Genomic DNA, 23,009 nt, shown 5'->3' with positions numbered 1-23,009 from the left:
TTGGGTCAAGACTCAGATTTCAAAATTTGAGAAGTCTAATGACTAAAATTGACATATTTGAAAATTGCAATGACTAAACTTGACCAAAGTAAAGTACAGAGATTAAATCTATAATTTATACACAGTACAGGGATCAATAGCAGAATTTGACCTTTCTTAAACAAGTAATGAAACCATGTTCGGTCATTGTAGTGATGGTTCAGAAAATACTTAAGACCAGATAAGAACTTGATTACTGCTGCAAAAAAGCAAGTCTTGTCCCCACTAAAATGGGGTTTGAACACTTTAAAATTTCCCAGGTTTTACTCTATAAAAATTAACTATATATAAAGGCGTGCTAACTCTGTTTCCTGCCTGTTTGTTTCCCTCTATAGTCCCTCAAAGTTCAAACAAGGACCAAAAAGCAAAAAAAGAAAAAAGAACAAACCCCGTTCATTCTCTCTCTTTTTAAGCCTGTAGACGCCTGTTGACGTTGTCGTTTTCTAATGTTTAGTAAATTTTATTTTTTATTTTACATATATTATTAGTCTCCTTCAATCATTTAGTCCCTGTTTGTGTCCCCATTATGCCTTTGGTTTTTTTAATTTCTGGTGATTTTTAAGGTTAAAAGCGAAGTGGGTCTAAAGCTATTTGCTTCTTTTAAGTTCAGTTGTACTACAAGTGGGAAAGCAAAAGAACAAGCTTGTTTGTAGACGAGGTTAGTCTCTGCAATTTCTACTCATAAAACCCACTCTTTTTCTTTTTCCGGTTTAGCTTCAAGTTTTTGTACCAAAAAAACAAGGGTATTGCTTGTTTTAATCATCTGAGTTTTGATCTAGACCCATTTGTCTATTTGGCTTAGTTAATTAAGCTAAAGGTTATGGAAAATTTCAAGTTTTTTGGGGGGTTCTTAAAATGTTTAATATAGTGTTCTAGTATTGTTGAAGATTCAGACAAAAATGGGGTTTTCTTGTTTTAGTACCTGAAGTTCTGTCTGGTTTTGTTATTTTTGTCTTTTAATTTCCCCAACTTAGTAATGTTTGGTTGGAATAAGTGTCTTGAGCTTAAAATGCTCAAGAGATTTTAATGTTCTGATTATTTCAAATGATGCAGGTTAAGGCGTACTCGGTCGGTCCGATCTCGGTTTAATGGCTGCAGCTGCTGCGATTCCCATGTCTCGACAACCATCGAATTATGATGAGATTTCTATGCAGCAGAGCTTGTTGTTCTCTGATAGTCTTAAGGTACCTAGTTACAGTGCTTGTATTTTTGTTTATGTGTTTAGCCCTTAGCCAAAGTTTAGCATCTTAAAGGTTCACTAGCTTTGTGCTATAAGCTGATTACAATTCTTTCAAGCTTTAATTATCTCATGATTACATATAATCATGTTTGAAATTTTACTCCTTTACTGTAAAATTGCTGAAACATTGCCTAATTTGGGTGATTTCTTTTTTGTCTTTAATATTTCAAGTGGTGGATGTTTCTTGTTTCTCAAGGTTGCTAAGTCCCTATCTGTGTCAGTCAAGTGTGAAAGTACTCGTGTCTGACACTTTCAGACAAGGGCCTCGAAATTTATGGAAAACATTAGAAAAAAAATGAACATACTGGTGGGAATATATACTGGTTTCCAACATTCATGCGCGAGTCCGATTACTGTTAGCTTTGTATGCCGTGGTTTTCATGACACTTTCTTTGTTTCAGGATTTGAAAAATCTGAGATCACAGCTCTACACAGCAGCTGAGTATTTTGAACTTTCCTACACCAATGATGACCAAAAACAGATGTGAGTTGCTTTAATTCCTCTTTTATACCTTAAATTGTTGCCATTGTTGTCTAAAAAGTATAAGATCCTCATGTATATGCAGAGTGGTAGAAACATTGAAAGATTATACCATCAAAGCACTTGTGAATACTATAGACCATTTGGGTTCTGTGACATACAAGGTTAACGATCTTTTAGATGAAAAAGTCGAAGAGGTTTCAGGAACTGAGCTCCGAGTCTCTTGTATTGAACAGGTTAGCAGCTCGGATTATTTTCATTGAATAGTGAGATAACTACGATAACTACAAGTCTATTTTACGACCCTTTCTTGTTGGTTGCTGTTGAAAGTTTGCTTGTAGAGGGAAATTATCCCTGAAGCATGGGGTATCATGCATGTATGATCCCAAAATTGAGTAAAAAACACCAACCTTTGCTTTGCTTCATCAAGCGATGGTTCATGAAGTACTGAAATTTTACGTACCGTATTGTAGAGACTACGAACATGCCACGAGTATATTGATCATGAAGGGATTTCACAACAGTCATCGGTGATTAATACGCCAAAGTACAATAAACGATACATCTTGCCAGGTAATGTACCCTTCTCTGTTCCTTTTAGCAATTACGGAGACAATGATATGCGGTAATGTTTTCAACGTCTTTGATTAATTTTCAGTCGGGGAGACCATGCATGGTGCAAACCTTACAAAGTCGAAATACGTAGGATGTAGCCTAGACGACGAAGATGACTGGCATCAGTTCAAGAATGGTACTTGCTCTATCGATCCTTGTTTATCGATTTTTTTAATATGTTGGAGAAGATCATAATCTAACTTGATCGTACTTGTAATGACTCCTCTAAGCCGTTCAAGCTACGATTCGAGAAACACCAACATCTTCAGTCCGGGAAACTCCGACATCATCGGCCAGGTAAGGCTTAAATTTGCGTTAACAAATAAAGGTTAAAATGTGCCTATAGTCCTTGTACTTTTCGAAAATTAGGAATTTAGTTCCTGAACTTGTATTTCTAGGAGTTTAGTCCTCTAATTTTCAGATTTCAAATTCAAGTCCAGCTATTAACACTGCATTTTTTTTTGTTTAAATTTATTTTTGTGGTATTTTGAAAAAAAAAACTTACTTAGTAGCTATGTAATTTAAAAAAGATGATGTAATAACTTGAAGTTAACCAAAAAAAACTTCAACAGTATTAACATTTGGACGTGAATTTTGAAATTTGAAAAGTAATAGGACAAAATTCCTAGCTTTTGAAAAGTATAGGGACTATAGGCATATTTTAACCATAAATAAACCATATGTACTTAATTGTGTAATTAATTGTGTAATTAGAAGACACTGATATTTATCCTTGTAATGACAGTTTCAGAAAAGGGCGATCTCTGCCACCTTCTCCATGGCCTCCGCAACGATCTTCAACCTTTTCTTTTACTTCCACAGTCCCGAAAAAAGAACTAGGTCAGATGCATGTTTTATTAAATTATATTTTTGAACTGCAATCCTATGCATGTTTATAATCACTAATGATGTTTATATACATAATCAGAGAAGCGAACGGTATCACCGCATCGATTCCCACTTTTACGTACGGGATCAATGAGCAGGCCTACGACCCCAAATAAGAGCCGCCCGACTACTCCAAATTCAGCTGGTGCAAGGCGGCGGGTGAGCATAAAATAGTTTTGTTAATGCCGGAAATGATTCATATGATGTTAATGATGCTGATATAATTTGCTGTTGTTTTATCATTGGCAGTATCCCTCGGAGCCCCGGAAATCAGCTTCGATGAGACTTCAAACAGAGAAAGACATCGAACAAGTTCCGAGCAAAAGTAAAAGACTGCTGAAAGCATTGCTTAGTCGTCGGAAATCGAAGAAAGATGAGATGTTATATACTTATTTAGATGAATACTGAGAAACAAACGAACAAACAAACCACATATGGATGATAGGTCGCCAAAAAAATGGCCAAATGATAAGAGGTTTTTCTTTTTTCTTTCAGTTTTCATTTACGTTTTTCTATTTTTCATTTTTATTTTTGGGTTTTTTTTTCCTATAAATGTATTCCACAATGTATCGATGTTACTATCATATTTCAGCCTACGAGCTATGTATAATTTTTTTTATTTCACAGTTTTCCTGCAAAATGCAATGATGTATGTTGTTTGTTGACATTGGTGGAGCATCTATTTGAAGTTTGTATGAAAGGGATGATGTAACTTTTTTACAATTATTTCATCGTGCGTTATAAATTTACAGTTTCTATCGTAGTTTATGTGTATTGTTCTAATTTTATCCGATGTTCCCCAAGGGCCGTAAGTGAAACACTTTTTTTTTTTTTATATATAAAAAGATTATAATAAAGTAAAATGATATATCAATCAACAAATGTTAGTTAAGCCGTGAAGTTTGCAAAGAAGCAAAGGAAAGAAAAACAAAGGATGATTTTTTACTTTTTAAATTTTATAATTAAAGTTCAAATTATTAGTGTAATAAGTTGAAAAAGAAAATAAATAAACCTGAATTTAAGTGTATCAACAAATCTGAATTTCTTAAAATAAAAAATAAAGAGACTAAATTTCAAATGTGCAAAAAGTACAGGGAACTGAAGCAAATTTTAACCAAAAACAGAATACATTGGTTTTGGGCTGCTACGAGTGGTGAGAGAACTACATAGGCCCACATCTTTTGGCACAATTTTTAGTTTGACCCTCAACGCAGACCGAGAACTTTTATAAAATAAATAAAATAATAAAGCGTTCCAAGCATATATTATAAGGATATTCCAGGGGTATAAGGTATATTTTTTTGGCATAATATTATGATCCCATCTTTCCTTCATTTTGCATCCCCCCATATTGGCTTTGTGATTGTAATGATATTTATACATAACCTTTTTTTTGTAAAAGAAATCACTATTTGAAGATAAGAGAAGAAAAGAAGAACTGCGAACGCAAATAGCAATTTAAGAACAAAAGCTAATTAAAATGCTTCAGGTTCTTTTGCATGGCAACCTGAAAACAACAGCCAGGCATGTTCTCTCTCTCTTTTTATGTTATATTCATAATTTCTTTGTATAGTCAGTATTACTGTATTAAAACCTTTCTAGTTGCGTATTACTGTAAAAAAAAAACAAAAAACAAGAGCACTAAATCTAGAGAAAACAGGAAAAATTATCAATGGAAATCATGGAAGCATATTTGCATGCATGAGACAACTTTAATATTTTTATGGCCATATTTATTTATTTATACTTCGTGTTGTTTGATAAAAATGTATCTCCTTAGCTTTATCTTGGTATACAAAATCAAAGGAAAGTTTTTAGCTTTCTCTTCCAGCTCCACTGTGTTATCTGGCCTGTTGGTTTTGGCTATATTGATGTCCTTCCACTTACAGTAGGTTTTGCATGATATAACATGAAAATCAGTTAAAAAGCCAAATGGGGTCGTGTCACAATGGTGACAAATTTATAAAACCTGCAAAGAAAAAAAGAAGATGATTTGAGCAAATTAACCGGACCTGGTTTAAATACAAGGAAATATATACGCAGTATTTACCAGTTTAAAAATGGAGACTATTTTGGGGAAGAGGCTCCAACTCTAACTGGTTTTAGTCTCTGTAGAGAACTTCTTCCATACTTAAATGCCGTCATAAATAGACTGATTAGATATACTAGGAACACGTGGATCTTTGCGATGATTATGTTGGTTTCTCTTTCTACGGTTGTTCTGTTTGACGCTTCTGTTACACCTCAATGAAGTGAGCAAAATTATACATTAAAAACAGAAGTAGAATTCTACAGGTTTCAAGTGAATTCTAGCAGTTCTATATCTGTTTGATCAGATAATCTATTTATCTGTAATGACACCTAGAAGATTTATCTCTAGTCGTAGTGAATATGCACCATTCTTATATCCAAGCATTTAGTTGATAGATTAGATAGAAATAATAAATATTTACTGCATTAAAGTCATTTTGATGATGAACCCCAAGTTGTGGAGTCTGGGTTTGAATAATCATTGTACCAAAAAAAAGAGTCATTTTGATGATACAATGCAGGAGAAAAGGCTTTTAACTATAGATAAGTACACACCTGATCTTTTCTTGGGGAAATTGTTCCAGTCATGTGGGCTCATCTTCATTTCGGAAGCCTTTATCAACTCAAGAAGAGCTTGATTAACCTGAAAATTAGTGAATAATTCAATCTTGTAAGGTTCTTTCCACAGGCAAATACAATAAAATAAAACCTATTCACTTTTAAATATCTACTAATGATGGAAGAGCACCAACTTTGTCAAGTTTGTATTCGATTCTTATGCATCAAGTAACCATTACTTCACAAGGCAGAATATTCTTCTCTACACAATTCTACAAGCTTGACATGTTTTGTTACCGTTTTTCCAATAAAATTCATTCTTACAAACATTTTCAACCTTCGTAAGTGCCATTTTAGTGCCCTTGCATCATAGAAAGATTCTCGGGGTGAAAACCCCCGATGCCTATCCCAAATGGATGAAGAAAAATTACCTCTTCTGTTCTCTCATGAGTTACTAGATGCCCCCCATGAAACTCTACCATTCTTGCAACAGGTTGTAGCTTCTCTGCTAGCCTCCTTGCATGATTTATTTGAGCAATGACATCTTGCCTACACATTGCAAAAATGTTAAATTAGTTGAGTTTCATCTCAAGAGATAATTATTATGATACATAAAAGACATTAGTATGTTGCTGTTTATGATACATAAAACACACTATAATCCTTATCAAACTATAGCAACTAGATATTCTTATACTAGTAGTATGCAACAAATACCAAATCTGCTAACTTCTTGTAGCTTCTTGTTCTTCTTTTATGTATTATTATTTAAATAAAAACTGAAAAAGAGAGAAATTATTTCAAACTTCAACTTGGAAGTTGGAGCTGTTAAGATCAGAAGTGAGCTTTCTAAATAGCACATTATATTTAAGCTCGTTTATTTAACTTGCACTAGCATGCACAGCAGAACAACCATACAGCACACTGAGAATAAAATTTTAAGAGGAAGTTCCAATGACTTTTTGTTATGAAAAATCTAAACAAGCCCATTACATGAAAATCCAAAAAAGGGGAATGCCTAGAGATTAACTAGCTTGGTTTATACCCCATTTTAAAAAAAGAGAATCGTTACTAGGCCTAGTAATTACATTATCTAATTCTCATATCAGTAGCAACCAGTTGAAACGCCAAGAAGTTGATTTCTGCATGAACAAGCAGCACTGGCAATGTATTAACATAACCACAAATAATCTGCCATATTGATAGAGGATAAAAAGGTTATCAAGAAGATGGCTCTAGTTTCTCTCTCACCACATGCTTACATTGGGAAAAGAAAAAGAGAACATTCTAGAATATGTTAAGTGTAACTAAATCTAAAAACTCAATTAACTAGAAATTATTATATTTGGCTAAAACCATAGATACATCCTATGGGAGTTTGAAAGTATTTGCATAATAAAAACTATTTTCAGGGTCATGAAATGTAGTACCTGCCATGAATGACTGATACAAGAAATCCACCTGAACGGATTAAATCAAGTTCTGCTCGGGTCATTTTATGTCTCCAGCATGCATTGATTTGCCCTTCAAACCCATGATTGGATTGCATGCCACTTGCTGTTATGCCTTTTACATATTCCTGCCAAGGACAAGCAAGCATCTCGCAGTTAGCATCTTAGAGTTAATCTACGGTTTATATAAACAGTAATATTGTTGCAAAAACTTCATAGGGTTATCTTCTTATGAGCCGAAAAGCTCACATCAATGCTTCTGACAAACAATGATGACAGATCGTCAACTATGTAAACATTTGACAACGATTTTCAGAGGCATGGTATCATCCTTGAGATAAACCGGATGAGTACATTTCACCAGAGGCATTTCCTATTGGAAAAACCATTATGGTTTCCAGGAACTATATAATTTAAATGAAGTATATTTCAAAGAGTATTCAATCAAAAGCAAACTTGCTCAAAAAACAAAATCAATCAAAAGCAAACAGATAATTGCAGCTTCAGTGTGCCGAAAAAATTTGCTACTCTTCAATACGCTGCCCATCTAATGGTATGGTGCAGAATGATGTATCCATCACCAAGAAAATCAGAACATCCACTCGAACAAGTATTAGGAACTTCTTATTGTTAGGTTATGGACTAATAGTGAACAAGGAGTAACTTTTATCAGGGCCTAAGTGATTAATATGGTTGTCATTCAAATCCAGTAACGATCAGATTCAGTGTAACTTACTTGATACAAAATTACTCTTCTAGTGTTGGAACCGACAAACTCCTCAAGGTATTCCTGCAATCATATGTAACATGAAACTCTATGAGTTGCCTTTGTGCATGGAAAAAGAAGGGTTATATTTACTCATTTGTTTTAGAAAAAGAACCAAGGTGTATCTTTGATATTACTTCAATTGGATGCTGAATTTGACCTTGTTGAACTCAGGAAACTCTTAATTCAGAATGGCAGGCCATTAGTTTTGAGGGTTATGAAATATATGCTAAATTAAACCTCATTGTCATAAGCCAATTTAATCATCCTCTTTCCTCAGTTCCACATTCTAAGCTATATAAATAATGGGGTGATTACTGGATACTGCTATATTAGTAGGGTTTCTTTTTTTCTGAAAAGTCATATTGTCATAACCATATCTGAATATAAGACATTGGTATTTCATGAAAAAATAAAAAGTTGAAACAACATAGTTCACAATCACCAAATAAAAAGGAAAAGGATTTTGTTAACAAAGAACAACATTACCTCTGAGTAGTGCGTGTCTAAGTCAACCGCTGCTCTTTGCTCAGGAGTCTTTGCCTTTAAAAATCGAATTGCAATGGATAATGTTTTCCGGTCAAGCTGCAACATAGTAAAACAAGTTACTTACTAGCTGCTCCTAAATCCTAATATAAGTTCCAAAAGTATGAAAGTGAATCTGGTTTTCAGCTGATGAGAACGAATTAACTTTATATCAATATGAGAACTTCATAACTATAAACAGTACTACTACTGACATCATATTGGATGATGACCAGGAAATTAACTGTCATTCTTCTTTCTCAGCAACAAAGATACAACAGTGAGAAGTGATATCTGGGGAGACTTAGCAGATCAAGGAGTCTTTCTAAACTGAGAGATAAAGTGCTTGGCAGAATGGCAGGCTATGATAAACTTTAACTTTTCGGAAACTGAAATCCACTGTAAATTAGTAAAATCTGTCCTCTGTGTTCTACAGTTTAGCTAATGATTCCAAATTGTGACATAATCTCTACAGTTATCATTAAAGTTTCTTAAGCTGCGGTAATAATGGATATGCATAAAACTCATCAAATTTATGAAAAAATGAAGAGAACTCAATTCAAGGCAACCAAATGCCCAGAAACACAAATAGAAGATAAAGAATTACCTTCGGGCAACATTCAAAACCTCCACCTGTTACATTAAGTAATGCTAAAGAAAGAATTCTATCAGGCACCAATGCCGCCATCTTACAAGCAATCATAGCCCCTGTTTCGGATAACAAATTCAAGCAAACTTTATATTAAAAACAAGATTACCATTTCCTCATTAATACAAACTAAGAAGGTTAAAGTTTTTTTTTTTAAAGTTTTTTTTCTGGATTTATTTCATTCTTGCAATGAAAATTCCAATGAATTCACTCACCCATTGAATGCCCAAAAACATGGGCTTTCTTCCAGCCCAGATGATCCAATAAGGCAATTGCATCTTTTGCCATAATTCTCGTCCTGCACTTAACATCCAGAAATAAGAAAGAAAAATCACTTTCCTCGCTCTTCTTCTTCAACCGGCGGTGTTAGTAATTTTTAAGTCACTTACAGTATTAAACACATTACAAAAATTTGATTGAATTTATTTATTTTTAACAAATAACAAGCTACAGTTCACTGTAAAAAGCAGGAAAAAGCGCCTTTATTAAATAACTATTAACATCGAAAACAGGAAAAAGAAAGTCAAAGCATAATAAAAATTGAATGCTAATAAACCGCTAAAAACAAAAGAGACTCACGAATAGTCTGATTTTTTGTTGGGAACGGAACTCCGGCCCATCCCACGATTATCGAGGGAACAAACCTCGATGCCGCCGACCTCATTGTTAGCTCCGTCGGATTCCCGATCAACCGCCATAGTTTCATCGTCGTTGGCCCTATCGGTTCCGGCCAGTCCCCTGATTTGTGGGCCCCACGAGTCGTGTGTACCCGCCAATCCTGACCATTCATTCACCAAATTATCAGCTACCGCCCAAAAAGAAGGATACATTCAACAAACATTTGAAAGTAAAATAAAAAAAATTAAAAATCACCTGTGATTAAGAGCACTTTGATAGGGCCGTGACCGTAAGTCCGATAATAAATCTGGATCCCATTGTTTAGAGCAGCGTCGACAGCGTTCTGCGTTTTTCCCACCTCGCAATACGGCATCGTTTCGTAGATTGGATTCACAATTTATGCTCTGAGGATTAAAAAAATAATTGATAAAGATTATAATTTTCAGTTTTTTTTTTTAAGTATAATCTGAGATTATTCAGATTTCTGCTGTTCCAGAATATGAAAAGAAGATAAAGAGGGAAGACGAGCAAAAGGACGATGAATACTTATACGGGTATTGGCGGTTGGATTGCACCACGTGGTTAGTGTCTATTGGTTGTTGCCACGTTGGATAGTTGATTGGCGCGAAATCGGTCAAAGGTCATATTTTAGATCCCTTCCTAATTACAATTGCAACGAACCGACCGCGGGCATCATGAGCTAAAGCTCATCGAGCCGTACACGTGGGAGGCTTTTGAATAGGGATTTTTTTATTGCGCAGTTTCATCAAATCAGTATGTATGAATTTGTCCACGAATTACACATGCTTTGGGGCAATATATATATTTTTATCCAACACTGCAGGATAAGAATTTTTATTGGGATCTTAATACTATGGCTCAATATTTGGGTCTTGATACGTTAACACAAAATTTTTAATCATTTATTATTTTAAGTTGTTGATAATAATATTCAAATTATACCTCTACAACCCTTTCTGTTTTGGCCTATTGATGATTTTAAAATCTATACGTTTGAATAATGTGATTGAATAATGTTTCGAACTATTAAAGTTCAATTCATACTATGTTTAATCTTTTAAATTGGTTGAGTTTAGATACAACATTAATACTTGTTTTTGGAGATAAGTTTTTGAGTAAACTCTTTAGATTTACTCATTGCCAGAATTTTTTTTTCTTTTGAGAAATATTTTTTCACTTAATGTTCATGTATATTCAACTTATTAATCATCACTTCTGATCTTAATTATCGCGTTCCATTTGAAGTGATTAAAAGCATGTTTAGTCGTTATCCTACTCAAATCTACGGTGGCAGACCACTTAGCCACTTGTCCCTAATCCACTAATACAGACTAAACGTAGGGCATTTCAAGATTGTAGTGAAAGGTATAAAAATCTTCGACTTCAATAAAAAGGTTCTCTTTCTCTCTCTCTAACTTTTATGCTGGCTCTCTGTCTTGTATCAATAAAGTGAATTGCGTAGCTTTTATTATCATCTCTACCTGCTAGATTCAAACATAAACAATCTAATTCGGTTTAAAATATAACCTAAATTCGAGTCCAAATTTAATGAATGCAGCAAAAACTCAAGAAAAAAAAATTATATTCATAGTAGAATTAGTAAGTAACAATCAAGCTTGAACCAACCATGTATAGTTCGTTGTTTGGGACTCGGTTGCTGCCTTGGATGTTTTGTTTGACTTGATCAAGGATGTCGAACCAGATTTTCTTTTTCTTTTTAAGTAATGAACCAGATTTTCGTCGGTGAAGGTTGGGGTCTTTCGAGAAAACAGAAGCTATGCATAGGTTTCCTTATGGTTGTTTGCACTCTTTGGAATAGATCTCTTCCCTTATCTTAACGATAATGGAGATGATGAAAATGGGTGTCTTTTGTTGGATCGGTTATGTGTATTCTGTATATTTGGTTTAATCCATTATGGTCTTTGTCTCTTTGATGTATCGGAGCTGTTTTTCTTTCTGTATTGTTTTCTTCATGAAATGAAATTTATGTTAAAAAAAAAAGGTAAACTACATCATTAGTCACTAAACTATAGGTAAGTTTTCATTTTGGTTATTTAACTAAAAGAATTATAATTTGGTCATTGAATTATTCAAATGTTTTCATTTAAGCCCAATCATTGGGCTGTTAAATTCGATATTATATGGCTTTCTCTGTTCTCATTGCTTGCATCAATTGAAAGTTCTCTTTCCCATTCTCTTTTGCAGTTCGATTTTCTTTTTCATGAAACAACTTTGTATGTCACGAATCTGTGAACCAAAATTCAAACAGCTTTTTTCTTCGATCTCTAACACTAATCTTCAGATCGACTTGGATCTAAAGTATATTCTTCTACTTGTTGATGGGAATTGATCCACTGTACCGATTATCGAATTGTCACTTGGAGCTCGTTGGCTGAACTTTAAAAAGAAACTTAACAGCCTAGTGACTTAAATAAAAAAATTTGAATAGTTCAATTACTTAAATGAAAACATTCGAATAGTTCAAAAACCAAATTGTAATTTTTTTAGTTAAATAACCAAAACGAAAACTTACTCATAGTTTAGTGATTAATGGTGTAGGTTACCCATAAATAAAACAATGCATTTTATGTTTTCTATAATTAATAGAGGCATATTGATAAATTTAGTCTTTAAAGTTTATATTTTTTGCCAATTGGGCTGTTATTCTCTTTCAGAGCTAAATTTGACCATTAACACTTTTAAAAAGAATCGAATTTGATCATTGACCTTTCAAAAATAGTTTAATTATTATATTTTAAGGAAATTATTGACTAAAACACTAGAATTTAAACATGACAATCCATGTGAATTTCATGCTTCTTTTTTATTTTTCTAAATATTTTTATAATTTTTAATTTATTTATTATGTGGCATATAAGATAAATGGTGTAAAGTTAGCATGAAGTACACTTTAGCACACACGTGGTCATATCAACATTGTTGAAAATTTAATATTTTAGTTAACATTATTTAACCTTTTGTTGAAATGTTATTAGTCAAATTTGGTCAAAATATAAAACAAAGACAATTTACAAAATATGTAAATATTAAAAGTTAAATTTATCAAAATTTATAGTAAAGTTAGTATTTGATATATTGATAGTGTATTTTTTTAACTTGTCATGTGTCACACTTGACACTCGTCTCTACACTCTAATGCTACTCACATCGTCATATCAACTATCCGTAATTCCTCCCTAACTTATAAACGAGAGGATAATGCACTTCACTGCACTTGAACCTACCTTATCTTACATTGATAATAATACCTATACCAATTAAACTAAAACTCAATAAGCAACATGCAACGCTTACTGTTTTCATTTATACTTTAGTTATGATTTGTTTTTAAAACTGACAATATTTTAATTATCAAAATATTTTTTATACTTGAATAGTATTATTTTATATTAACTTCATGAAATAAAATTAGTATTAATTGATTAATTAAAAAAACAAACATGTAAACTTACGTGAAATGTTGATGACGTCAATAACTATTTCTTTTAAGACTCGTTCCCCTTTTATTAATTAATATTTTAAATTATTAAAAAATAGTTTTTATGAGATTAAAATTTAAAAAAAGTAATAACCAGATTAAACATTTAATTTTATAGTTTTAAAAAAAATAATATTTATAAGGGACCACAAAACATAAAAAAGAAAATGTAGTCAAGTTTTTAATTAACGGGTGGCCCTAGTTTCCAACCAAGTGACCTGAGAGACTGACGTTATGACTGTAGTAAATTAATTCCGCTATGGACTTCCATCATTACTTTACATTGGTTAGTCATTCATTACCTCAAAAATGGTAAATTATTGTATAACAATTTAGATCTTCAGTAATATTTTTAGAATTCAGACAAATGGTCCAATCAGTATTTTAATTAAATCGGGACGTGATTTGACTGCCTATCAAATAACATTTATTTATTTATTAGAAAATTATAATTCAGTTTAAATGATTCAATTGTCGTTTGCAGATTTTTGGTCTGTTGGTTGAATGGAAGTTAAATATTTTTATCCACATTAATATATTATTTGATTTTCAATTTAATCGATTTTATCGATTGATTTTATTTATTTCCAACAACATTAATTTTACGTACTAAAAATAGAAATGGTTTTTCTTAAAATTTATTAATATTATTCACATCGAAAGGGATGGAATATGGATATGGCCTTAGCCCTAAATGCTAAAATTGTTTTTCAGGTCTCCTGAAAATCTATAAAATTATAAATTAGTACAATGGTAAAATTATCTTTTGACCTTTCAAGAATTTATAATTTAATTTTGTGCCCTCTTCTTCTTTTTTTTGCTTTCGCCCTTGCATGTTTGTAAATATGTTTTATATTATATTTAATTAACACCTAGATTGATGGTTGGGTTAATCGAAAAACGTGTTTGATGCAATACTGCCTTGAGGACTCGATTATAATATGCAGCAATATAGGGACTAATTTAGAATCTAGGCGATAGTTTAGAGATGTTTTGTGAAATTAAGCCTTCCCAAAATATAAAATAAGTGAAAATTAAGAAAACGGTGCCGTTGAAGCCAAATTAGTGATTTGTCCATAAGTAAAGTATCTTAACTGGACGAAGTGCATAAAAACCTTTGCAGCTCAAATTCCGTATGACTGCTAACATAAGAAGCTCTCTGTGCTCATTTTCAGATTCTGTCTCTTGCCAGGTTTCTCACCAAGACTTGCATTTTCTCGAGAAGCAAACGGAAGGTAACTGAAGAAGGCACAGTCAGAGGGACGAAGACATCAGCGTAAAGAGCAAAGCTTTGCTTCTTTTGAAAACCCTAGACCCGATCCTTGACAAGGAGCTGAGCCATCAATCGTCCCAAGAGAAAACATTGACGAAAGGAAAGAACTGAAATCTTTTTGATTCGAAAGTTTGAGAACCTTAAAAAAAAGGGGAAAAAAGAAAAGTTTAGTAGTGTGTGTGTGTTTTAGATGGACAGATCTAGATCCAAGAGGAACTATTACTATGACCAAGACTATGATGGGGAGACCATGGGTAGGACAAAACCTCGGTACAACAACCATCACTACCTACCTAATAGTCATCGTCACCGTGGAAACAATCCGAACAACAACAACAACGGAGGCAACAACGGTCGACCTCCGAATAAGAGCGGTGGTGGTAGCGGCGCCGGCGGAGGGGGACAAGACTCTTCCCTTATGGTCACTACTAGCTACCGCATTCTTTGTCACGATATGAAAGCTGGGGGTGTAATCGGTAAGTCGGGTAGTATTATCAAGTCTATAAGACAACATACCGGCGCGTGGATCAACGTACACGAGCTGATTCCCGGTGATGAAGAACGCATCATCGAGATATCTGACACGCGTCGCCGTGACCCTGAAGGGAGAATGCCGTCGTTCTCGCCTGCTCAGGAGGCGTTGTTACTTGTACATGAGAGGATTCTGGAGAGTGATTCACAGTTTGGGTTTGGTGGTGGCGGAGGAGAGGAGGAGGAGGAATACGGAGCGGTGGCGAGAGGAGGAGGGAACAGGGTAGCGACGAGGTTGGTTGTTTCGAGGATGCATGTGGGTTCTTTATTGGGGAAAGGAGGAAAGATTATTGAGCAAATGAGAATCGAAACAAAGACCCAGATTAGGATTCTGCCTAGAGACCATACTTTGCCCCGTTGCGTTTCCATGTCTGAGGAGATTGTTCAGGTCTGCGACCGATTGCATTTGGATTTGCATTTAATGCACACACACTAAAAAGGGGATTAGTTACAAAATACTAATACTAATGCTTGGGGTTTTCAATATTTGATTGATGATAATATGTTTAAACGCAATGGCTTAATGGAATGATTTGGGCGGTTGAATGTTTATGTACTGATTAAAGGATTTTTAGGTCTTGGATTTGGGATTATGGAGCCCAAAATCTTGATCTGAATGAATGCTACCCCTGGATTATAGGAGTTACTAATGTGGTTTCCTTTCATTGCTTTTCCCCTTAGTGAAACCTCTATTAAGAATCTAATACTAGTAGATGCCATTGGCATTGCCGGACTGCTGCTCTGATTTTTCGATCATTTTAAACAATTTACTCTTTGCTGAAACTAATAGCTTATCCTCTGCTGTTAAACTAAAGAGGCTTAAGGTTTCAGAAGGTTTTATTATGGAGTTTTTTGCTGGTATATTTTTTCAAAATTTCAGACTCTTTGCCCTGCTTCAATCGCATTCCTGTTATTTTGGTCATCTGTTGTGCTTTCAATTGTCTTCAAGTTGTTGCTTCATTCATGGTTCAATTTTATCTTCTTTCTGTTTTTGTTGATACTTGGATTCTTGGGCATTGAAAATGTGTGCAATGTAGTTTTTTTTCTCTAAAATAGCTCAGTGATATGTATTCGAATGCTATAATGCTCCATCTTGACCTTCTCAACATCATGCTTCTCTGTTATTTGAATATTTTTGAGTATCAACCATATTTTAATGGTTGCTGACAAAGCAGTCTGAATCTAGGTATTCTATGCAGCTGAGGCTGCAAGTGGGTCAAAATAGTTGGATAGTTCAGATCCATGCATCTTGAATAGTGTCCCACTGTCAATACTGCAGTGCAAAGAATAATGCTTCCATGGTGCTATCTATTAGGGGTGGTTTGCCTACCATACATGGCTATTCTGGAAAGCTTTATTGGTTTACATCTATTTATGCATATTAAGTTTGAACTGGTTTTATGATATTTGTCTAATGTTGAAATGGTTTTATGATATTTGTCTAATGTTGTTTATCGTGCAGGTTGTAGGTGATGTAAATGCTGTAAAAAATGCTATAGCAATTATTTCATCACGCTTAAGGGAGAGCCAGCATCGTGACCGCAGTGGTCATTTCCACGGACGAATGCATTCACCAGAGCGGTTTTTCCCTGATGATGATTATGTTCCAAACATAAACAATGCTTCACGTAGATCATCTATGGAAGGTTCTTTTGGTTCTCGGATGTCTACTATGAATTACAGAGGCAACAATTATTCCTCACGTCCATCTGGCTTCATTGAAGCTGGGGCTGCTCCTATGTCTGACAGTGGACAGCCTCTTTATGGTGAGGAGCTTGTGTTTAGAATACTTTGCCCTATTGACAAGGTGGATAGTGTTTTTGGAGAGCCAGATGGCATAGTAGATTTACTTCAAAATGAAATTGGTGTGGATGTCAAGGTTGCTGATCCCATGGCCGGGTCAGATGAGCAGATAATTACCATTTCTTCCGAGGAGGTACTTACCATCTCTCCGTTTATTTAATGATATCCCATCACTTGGGTGTATAGTTGTTTCTTTAGCCTACACTCTTTTTTTATCTTGTTTGTCAGCTTTTTTCGGGTGATAAATTCCATCTGACTTCAGCTTTTCGGATGAGATATTTTCATTAACTATATTTAAAACTTGAAAGACATTTAAAAAATAAAAATAAAAATCGCTCCTCCTTTTGAATTTTCATTTCTACATATTCAGAGGTTTCTAACATATCTTTGGTTTTCATTTGTCCTTAGGGTCCTGATGATGAGTTGTTTCCAGCTCAAGAGGCTTTGTTGCATATCCAAACTCAGATTGTCGACCTTGTTCCTGATAAAGATAACATAGTAACTACTAGGCTACTTGTTCCATCTACCGAAATTGGATGTTTAGAGGGAAGAGATGGATCGTTATCTGAACTGAAAAGATTAACTGGTGCAAACATACAGATATTGTCAGGGGAAGAACTTCCGTCTTGTGTATCACGGCCCAATGAGATTGTGCAGGTTTGCTACTTAGATTCCTATTCTTACCAAGCATTGAGAGCTTAGCTTCTTGTATATTCTGAATGAGGGGTGAGATGATAGGATGGATTTACCTTGTATATTCTGAATAGTACATTGATTTACTCTGCAGATTGTGGGGGAGATAAAGGCAGCTCGAGATGCTCTTGTTGAGATCACATCACGATTACGCAGTTACTTGTATAGGGACTTCTCTCTGGACCCTCCACCTTCAGCACCATCTATCACTGCAACAGCGTCCATGGGGAATGTTTCTCCAAACTTAACTCCATCTCGTGATGGTCAAACTGCCAGTCCCGGAACCTATCAAAATATGCCAACGCCAGCAACACCATCATCATCAAAGGTTGTACTTATGCTGCTTTTCTTTTAATTTTGACTTTCCTTTCACTGCTTCTTTGTGGGCATTTGTTTTCTTCTGTGTTGCGTATGTAGTTGTAAGAGAAAATGGTTCTCCAAAACATCAAAATTTTCTTCTTTAACTGTTATATGTACTGCACAGGGTGAACATCTTGAATGTGATATATGCGGTCCTCTACTGCATTCTAAGAATATGATTATAATAAAAGTGAATTATTTTTTATAGGAAGTTGTGAAATCTGGTGCTGAAACAGTGAAGCAGACTGAATCTGAACGCCGAGAAGATGTACCAAGTGCAATTGCAATTAGCAGGTGACTAAGTTTTGTGTAATCTTACTCTTATTTGGTCCTTTTTAATATATTTATGTATAAAAGGAAGGTTGCATCACAATCTCTCTATCTTTTTGCTGTTAAGTAATATTTCCATATAAAGAATGAAGGCTCTTCTTTCTAATGAATAATACCTCTCTTGCTTGTAATTTTCTATTAGAATCGCCGTACCACTTGTTACTAGGAGTACACTTGAAGTTGCCATACCGGACTACGCCGTTCCCAAGCTCATAGCAAAATCGAAAACCAAACTGGTCCAGATCAGTGAGGTAACCAACACAGCTGTCTACTACCTATTTCATTTATGTTCTCTTTGGTTCAATCTAGTTCTCAAGTAATATTTATCTCTCGGTTTATGACTTTGCGGTATAGTTGTCTGGTGCCAATGTGACTCTGGTCGAAGACAGACCAAACGAGACACAAAAGATCATTCAAATATCAGGTACTATGGAACAGTCTGAGAGAGCCAAAAGCCTGCTTCAAGGCTTCATTTTAAGCTGTAAGTCTCTCTTCATATCAATGTCTCCCATTTCCTCCTTGTAAACTGATGTCTCATTTGGCTCTTTCCATATTTGATTCAGCACAAGAAGATGGACCGTAAAGATAAATGCTGGAACTCGGAGCTGTCTTGTCTGTATGGGGGATGGCATGTTAAAAAAGTTTTCTCGTACATTATCCGATTATCTCCAGATGTATGGTTCTGGAGTTATAATGAGGATTTGTTCAGTGTCATGTAGGGCATAAAAAACGAACGAATATGTCTTGTCTTTAAAATCGGTGTTTTAGATTAAGAACTGTGAGAAGGGTGAGAGTGCTCCATTGTAAATTAGAACATGAGGGATTCTCTCTGTCTTGGTCTTTTCCCTGCAATGCTTCAATTTTTTCCTGAATGAAGAAGAAAGACTGCAGTTATTTTCGTTGCTCAAAACTTTTACAGGAACTTGCCCACTGCATCATCTACCAGTAAGTTTCTCTTATATACATATAATTTCGGTTAACTCGATTAATAGTAGTTTAGTTCGGTTATTAAATGAACACTGTTTAGACTGTCGTATGAAGTTTGACGTGGCAGACAAGGCAATCGATGTATTGACATTGTTTTGACTTCATCACATGTAGAAGCTGAAAAAAACCTTTGGCAATGTCTGAAAGTCTCTATTTACCAATAGCTTCTTATATTAATGTAAAAGTCTGAATTTTCCTTTTAATTCTTTCGTTTTTTAAATTTCTTTAATATTATAAATTGTAATTATCAAATTATATAATTTAACAGAAAACAATTTTTTTAAAGTCATTATGGCTAATTGCTTTTGACTAGTTCAATTTTCAACCTCTTAAAGAATGTGAGCGAGTAGAATGAGAGAATGGTTAAATTAATAAAGAGGGTACAGTTAAAATCCTCAAGAATAAGGGTTAATCATCTATATTTATATTTACCTATACTACTATAAAATCTCTAATTGGATAGATAATATGTTTCAGTTAGAAAAAATCTTTAAAAATAATGAATATTACTACAATATTTTTTCTTTTATACAGGATTGAGAAGAAATGATAAGGACAAAATCTGAATTCTAATATTTTAAAATTTAAAATTTAAAATTTGTTGACATTAAAAGTAGTTGTTTTTTTTAAGTTATAAATTTTAATTTATTGGAAATATCGAATTAAATAATTGATCCAAAGGAGAACTCATACAAAATGCTAGAGCTAAACTCTGGAGTCTGCGTTTTTTTTTTTTGAGATATCATTGGAGTACCAAATGAAACGGCATGTATATTTGCCGTTTAGAACACTAGGCTCTCACCTATTTATCCACAACTGTAGTCTAAACAAAGAATTGAGCTGTCCTAATCCTAAACCATCATAGCTCGAGCTTCAAGCGTTCCAGAGAGTGCAGTGTAAGGCCATGGCCTTTGCTATTTCCAATCCAACTTCCATTGCTTCTTCAGTGTCACCATCGCTACTTAAATCGGTAACAGGTTCACCCATTTTTTCTTTTCCGAATTTGGTCTCATCATTTTCTTTGTAAATTTAAATTAATTTTTTTTGGGGATTTTTTAGCAGACCCAAGCGAGAGCAGGGACTAATTCATTTCGTCTCAACACCCACCATTTAAACTCACAGGTTTTGTATTTCCAAACCCGTATTTTACTTGTACTGTTAAATTACCCGAAAAATATTTTTATTTTATTTTATGATAAATATATATTTTTTCAGGTTGTTTCCCGGTTAAAAAGTGAGGGCGGTGGTCGTCGGGTTTGGCGCCGGAGAAAATTGGTATATATTTTTTTATTTCCAACTTCTTTCTTTTCTTGTATATATGATAAATTTGATAATTTCTAGTACCAATTTGTCGGTAAATTGATTTCTTTTTCAAAATAAATAAATAAATGAACAGTTGAAGATTATTTAAAGAAATGTCTAATTGGCTTAAAATTTGGATTAGCTGAGTGAGGATACTGTTTTTTTTTATGTGAATTTATAAGATAAAATTCAATCTTATCAATTTTTTATGCTGGAGACTGATACTGTTTGAGCATTCGTCCTTTTTTTTCAGTAGCAAATATATGAATGAATTTTTTTTTGTCAAAGTACCTGCTAACTGCTAAGTCCCTCTATTATAGGGACAGGATCAAACTAGTCCCTCAACTATTAAATTTATCAATTTAATCCCTGTACTATTAAAAAGAACTAAATAAAGTCAAATTGTAACATAGTTAACATTTACTGTTAAAAAATGACATGAAAATCATTTTTTTCATTTGCAGTTCAACACCAAACAAAAAGATTTCATTTGCAAAACCATAAAAAGCTTTCAAAATATTAATTCTGTTAACAATAAATGGAGATTTTTAAATAGTAAATGTTAACTTAGTTGAAATTTGGGCTTATTTGATTTTTTTAATAGTATAGGGACTAAATTGATCCATTTAATAATAAAGGGACCTGCTAGGTATATTTACCGTCGTTTTTCTTATTGTTTTCCTTTTGGTTCCTGATTTCCAGGAAATTTTCGGTATTGTATCTGTGGGATGAAGGGTTATTTTATTTCATTTTCATCTATTAAATCCATAATGATTGCATTTCAGTGAAATTGGGATGAATGCTGTTATGTAATAAGTGTTAGTTCAAGTTTCACATTCTCATATTCGGTGGAAATCTTCCTGCATTAAGGATCTTGATCACATCGAAATGAATTTCAAGCTTTGTCTTTGGTCTTTTGCCATTGTGATGAAAAATATTATGCTTGAGGGCATTTTTGTTGCAATGTTTTTGACGTTTTTGATCTACCTTTGTGTTTTTATGCAGGCGAAGAAGGATGAAATGTTGCAGTACAAGTTGGAGAGGATGCCGTTCTTAGAGGAGCAAGTTCGGAAGATAAGAGAAGGAGGGAAACTGTTGACGATGGACATTGAGACTGTTGCTATCTGAGGACAATCGTTTTGATTTTGTGAATGATGTAGCGGCTGAGGCCAAAGAATATGTTGAGAATAACCGGGATGAATACGGAGGTTCGAAGAAAGCTATACTTCATGTGCTCAGTAACCGTGTCAATGATTCCGGGTTTTACCGGCCGGATGCTTATGCCGAATCTGACCCTTTCAAGCCTGGACCTACTTATTTGAAGGAAGAATTTACATAAAAGGTTTTAAAGGTAACATATGTGTTTTAAGACTGTAATAGGTTGAATGCTAGTGTACATGATGATCAAGATTTTCTTCCTTTGAAACATTTCAAGTCTAAATGGTTTAATTGGCTATGTATCAAATTTTAAACTTGAAATCATCACATGGACAGTTCAGATTTAACATATTTTTTAAAAGAATTAACTCCCAAGTTTTAACGATATTGTCTGTTTTCTAATATGTCAAATTTAAGCTGTTCATACAGTGCACCTGTTGATTCATGTGTTTTCAGAATGTTCCACTCTAGTTAGTTTGATAGAAGGATTTGATTGATATGATGTTGATGTTTTGGGGATTTAATTAGAATATTTTGAAGTTTGGATCAATATAAAATTTGAATTATTCGGTGCGCATGTGATGAAATTTGAATATATTCTACATCAGCTAGGTTTGATAGTAGTAGATTGATATATTATTGATATTTTGAGGAATGAGTTAAAATGTTTTGAAGTTTGGTATAATTTAAAATTCGTGTTTAAAATTTGATGCAAGTATTTTTAATATATTCCACATTAATTAGGTTGATAGAAGGACTTGATTGATATGTTATTGGTATTTTGAGGAATGAGTGAAGTTTGGGATCAATTTAAAATTCGAATTATTCAGTGCACGTGTGTTTAAAATTAGATGCAAATGTTTTTAATATGTTCCACATTAGTTAAGTTGATAGAAAGACATGATTGATATGATATCTAGTATTTTGATGAATTGGTTAGAACGTGCTGGCGTGTTTAAAATTTAATACAAGTGTTTTTAATATATTTTACATCGATTTGGTTGATAGAATGACTTGATTGATATTATATTGATATTTTGATAAATTAATTAGAACGTTTCGAAGTTTGGGGACCAACTTGAAATTCGAATTATTCTACGTACGTGTTTAAAATTTGACGTAAATATTATTAATATATTTCACATCAAATGAATAATTTGATTGATATAATATTGATACTAGACAGAGTAT

At 33.8% G+C, this 23,009-nt stretch overlaps 3 protein-coding genes and 1 pseudogene across 5 annotated transcripts; 3 read left to right on the top strand and 1 right to left on the bottom strand.

Moving 5' to 3' along the window:
* The first annotated feature begins 244 nt into the window (after positions 1-244).
* On the top strand, positions 245-3,989 carry LOC107947233 (protein ABIL2). 2 transcript variants are annotated; one of them, XM_016881809.2, is made up of 10 exons: positions 245-697; positions 1,093-1,223; positions 1,681-1,763; positions 1,846-1,996; positions 2,234-2,333; positions 2,419-2,511; positions 2,606-2,672; positions 3,121-3,215; positions 3,304-3,422; positions 3,513-3,989. In XM_016881809.2, the coding sequence occupies exons 2-10, from the start codon at positions 1,128-1,130 to the stop codon at positions 3,669-3,671; spliced, it is 963 nt and encodes a 320-aa protein (XP_016737298.1). In that variant the 5' UTR covers positions 245-697; positions 1,093-1,127; the 3' UTR covers positions 3,672-3,989. The 2 variants fall into 2 exon arrangements, with proteins under 2 accessions (XP_016737298.1, XP_016737299.1); XM_016881810.2 differs by lacking the exon at positions 245-697 and adding an exon at positions 706-782.
* Positions 3,990-4,846: 857 nt separating this feature from the next.
* Positions 4,847-10,379, bottom strand: LOC107947232 (putative aminoacrylate hydrolase RutD). The gene is made up of 11 exons (XM_016881808.2): positions 10,117-10,379; positions 9,823-10,021; positions 9,459-9,541; positions 9,202-9,302; positions 8,559-8,654; positions 8,040-8,093; positions 7,283-7,431; positions 6,284-6,401; positions 5,850-5,937; positions 5,314-5,497; positions 4,847-5,232 (listed from the first exon to the last, which is right to left on the bottom strand). Exons 1-10 carry the CDS (start codon positions 10,232-10,234, stop codon positions 5,331-5,333), a joined length of 1,173 nt encoding a protein of 390 aa, XP_016737297.2. The 5' UTR covers positions 10,235-10,379; the 3' UTR covers positions 4,847-5,232; positions 5,314-5,330.
* Positions 10,380-14,450: 4,071 nt separating this feature from the next.
* LOC107947231 (RNA-binding KH domain-containing protein RCF3) lies at positions 14,451-19,281 on the top strand. Of its 2 annotated transcripts, XM_016881807.2 has the most exons (8): positions 14,451-15,573; positions 16,648-17,121; positions 17,397-17,645; positions 17,776-18,009; positions 18,250-18,335; positions 18,514-18,622; positions 18,726-18,852; positions 18,935-19,281. In XM_016881807.2, exons 1-8 carry the CDS (start codon positions 14,845-14,847, stop codon positions 18,952-18,954), a joined length of 2,028 nt encoding a protein of 675 aa, XP_016737296.1. In that variant the 5' UTR covers positions 14,451-14,844; the 3' UTR covers positions 18,955-19,281. The 2 variants fall into 2 exon arrangements, with proteins under 2 accessions (XP_016737296.1, XP_040963508.1); XM_041107574.1 differs by lacking the exons at positions 16,648-17,121; positions 17,397-17,645; positions 17,776-18,009; ... (2 more) ...; positions 18,726-18,852; positions 18,935-19,281 and adding an exon at positions 16,372-16,623.
* A 717-nt stretch (positions 19,282-19,998) lies between these two features.
* Positions 19,999-22,203, top strand: LOC107929503 (protein PLASTID TRANSCRIPTIONALLY ACTIVE 7-like; annotated as a pseudogene).
* Positions 22,204-23,009: the final 806 nt, after the last annotated feature.

This window comes from Gossypium hirsutum, chromosome D12 (assembly GCF_007990345.1).
Source record: "Gossypium hirsutum isolate 1008001.06 chromosome D12, Gossypium_hirsutum_v2.1, whole genome shotgun sequence".
Taxonomy (NCBI): Eukaryota; Viridiplantae; Streptophyta; class Magnoliopsida; order Malvales; family Malvaceae; genus Gossypium; species Gossypium hirsutum.
The sequence above is the reverse complement of the archived record's forward strand: the minus strand, read 5'-3'. Positions and strand labels throughout refer to the sequence as shown.

Excerpts from the sequence above, each read along its gene's own strand:
- LOC107947233 (XM_016881809.2), top strand. The coding sequence starts at position 1,128 with ATGGCTGCAGCTGCTGCGATTCCCATGTCTCGACAACCATCGAATTAT. Across the intron at positions 1,997-2,233 it reads GAGTCTCTTGTATTGAACAG|AGACTACGAACATGCCACGA; the intron begins GTTAGCAGCTCG and ends ACCGTATTGTAG. Across the intron at positions 2,334-2,418 it reads TAAACGATACATCTTGCCAG|TCGGGGAGACCATGCATGGT; the intron begins GTAATGTACCCT and ends ATTAATTTTCAG.
- LOC107947232 (XM_016881808.2), bottom strand. The coding sequence starts at position 10,234 with ATGCCGTATTGCGAGGTGGGAAAAACGCAGAACGCTGTCGACGCTGCT. Across the intron at positions 9,542-9,822 it reads AACAAAAAATCAGACTATTC|GACGAGAATTATGGCAAAAG; the intron begins GTGAGTCTCTTT and ends TGTTAAGTGCAG. Across the intron at positions 8,094-8,558 it reads TAGACACGCACTACTCAGAG|GAATACCTTGAGGAGTTTGT; the intron begins GTAATGTTGTTC and ends ATATGATTGCAG.
- LOC107947231 (XM_016881807.2), top strand. The coding sequence starts at position 14,845 with ATGGACAGATCTAGATCCAAGAGGAACTATTACTATGACCAAGACTAT. Across the intron at positions 18,010-18,249 it reads CAACACCATCATCATCAAAG|GAAGTTGTGAAATCTGGTGC; the intron begins GTTGTACTTATG and ends TATTTTTTATAG. Across the intron at positions 18,336-18,513 it reads AGTGCAATTGCAATTAGCAG|AATCGCCGTACCACTTGTTA; the intron begins GTGACTAAGTTT and ends ATTTTCTATTAG.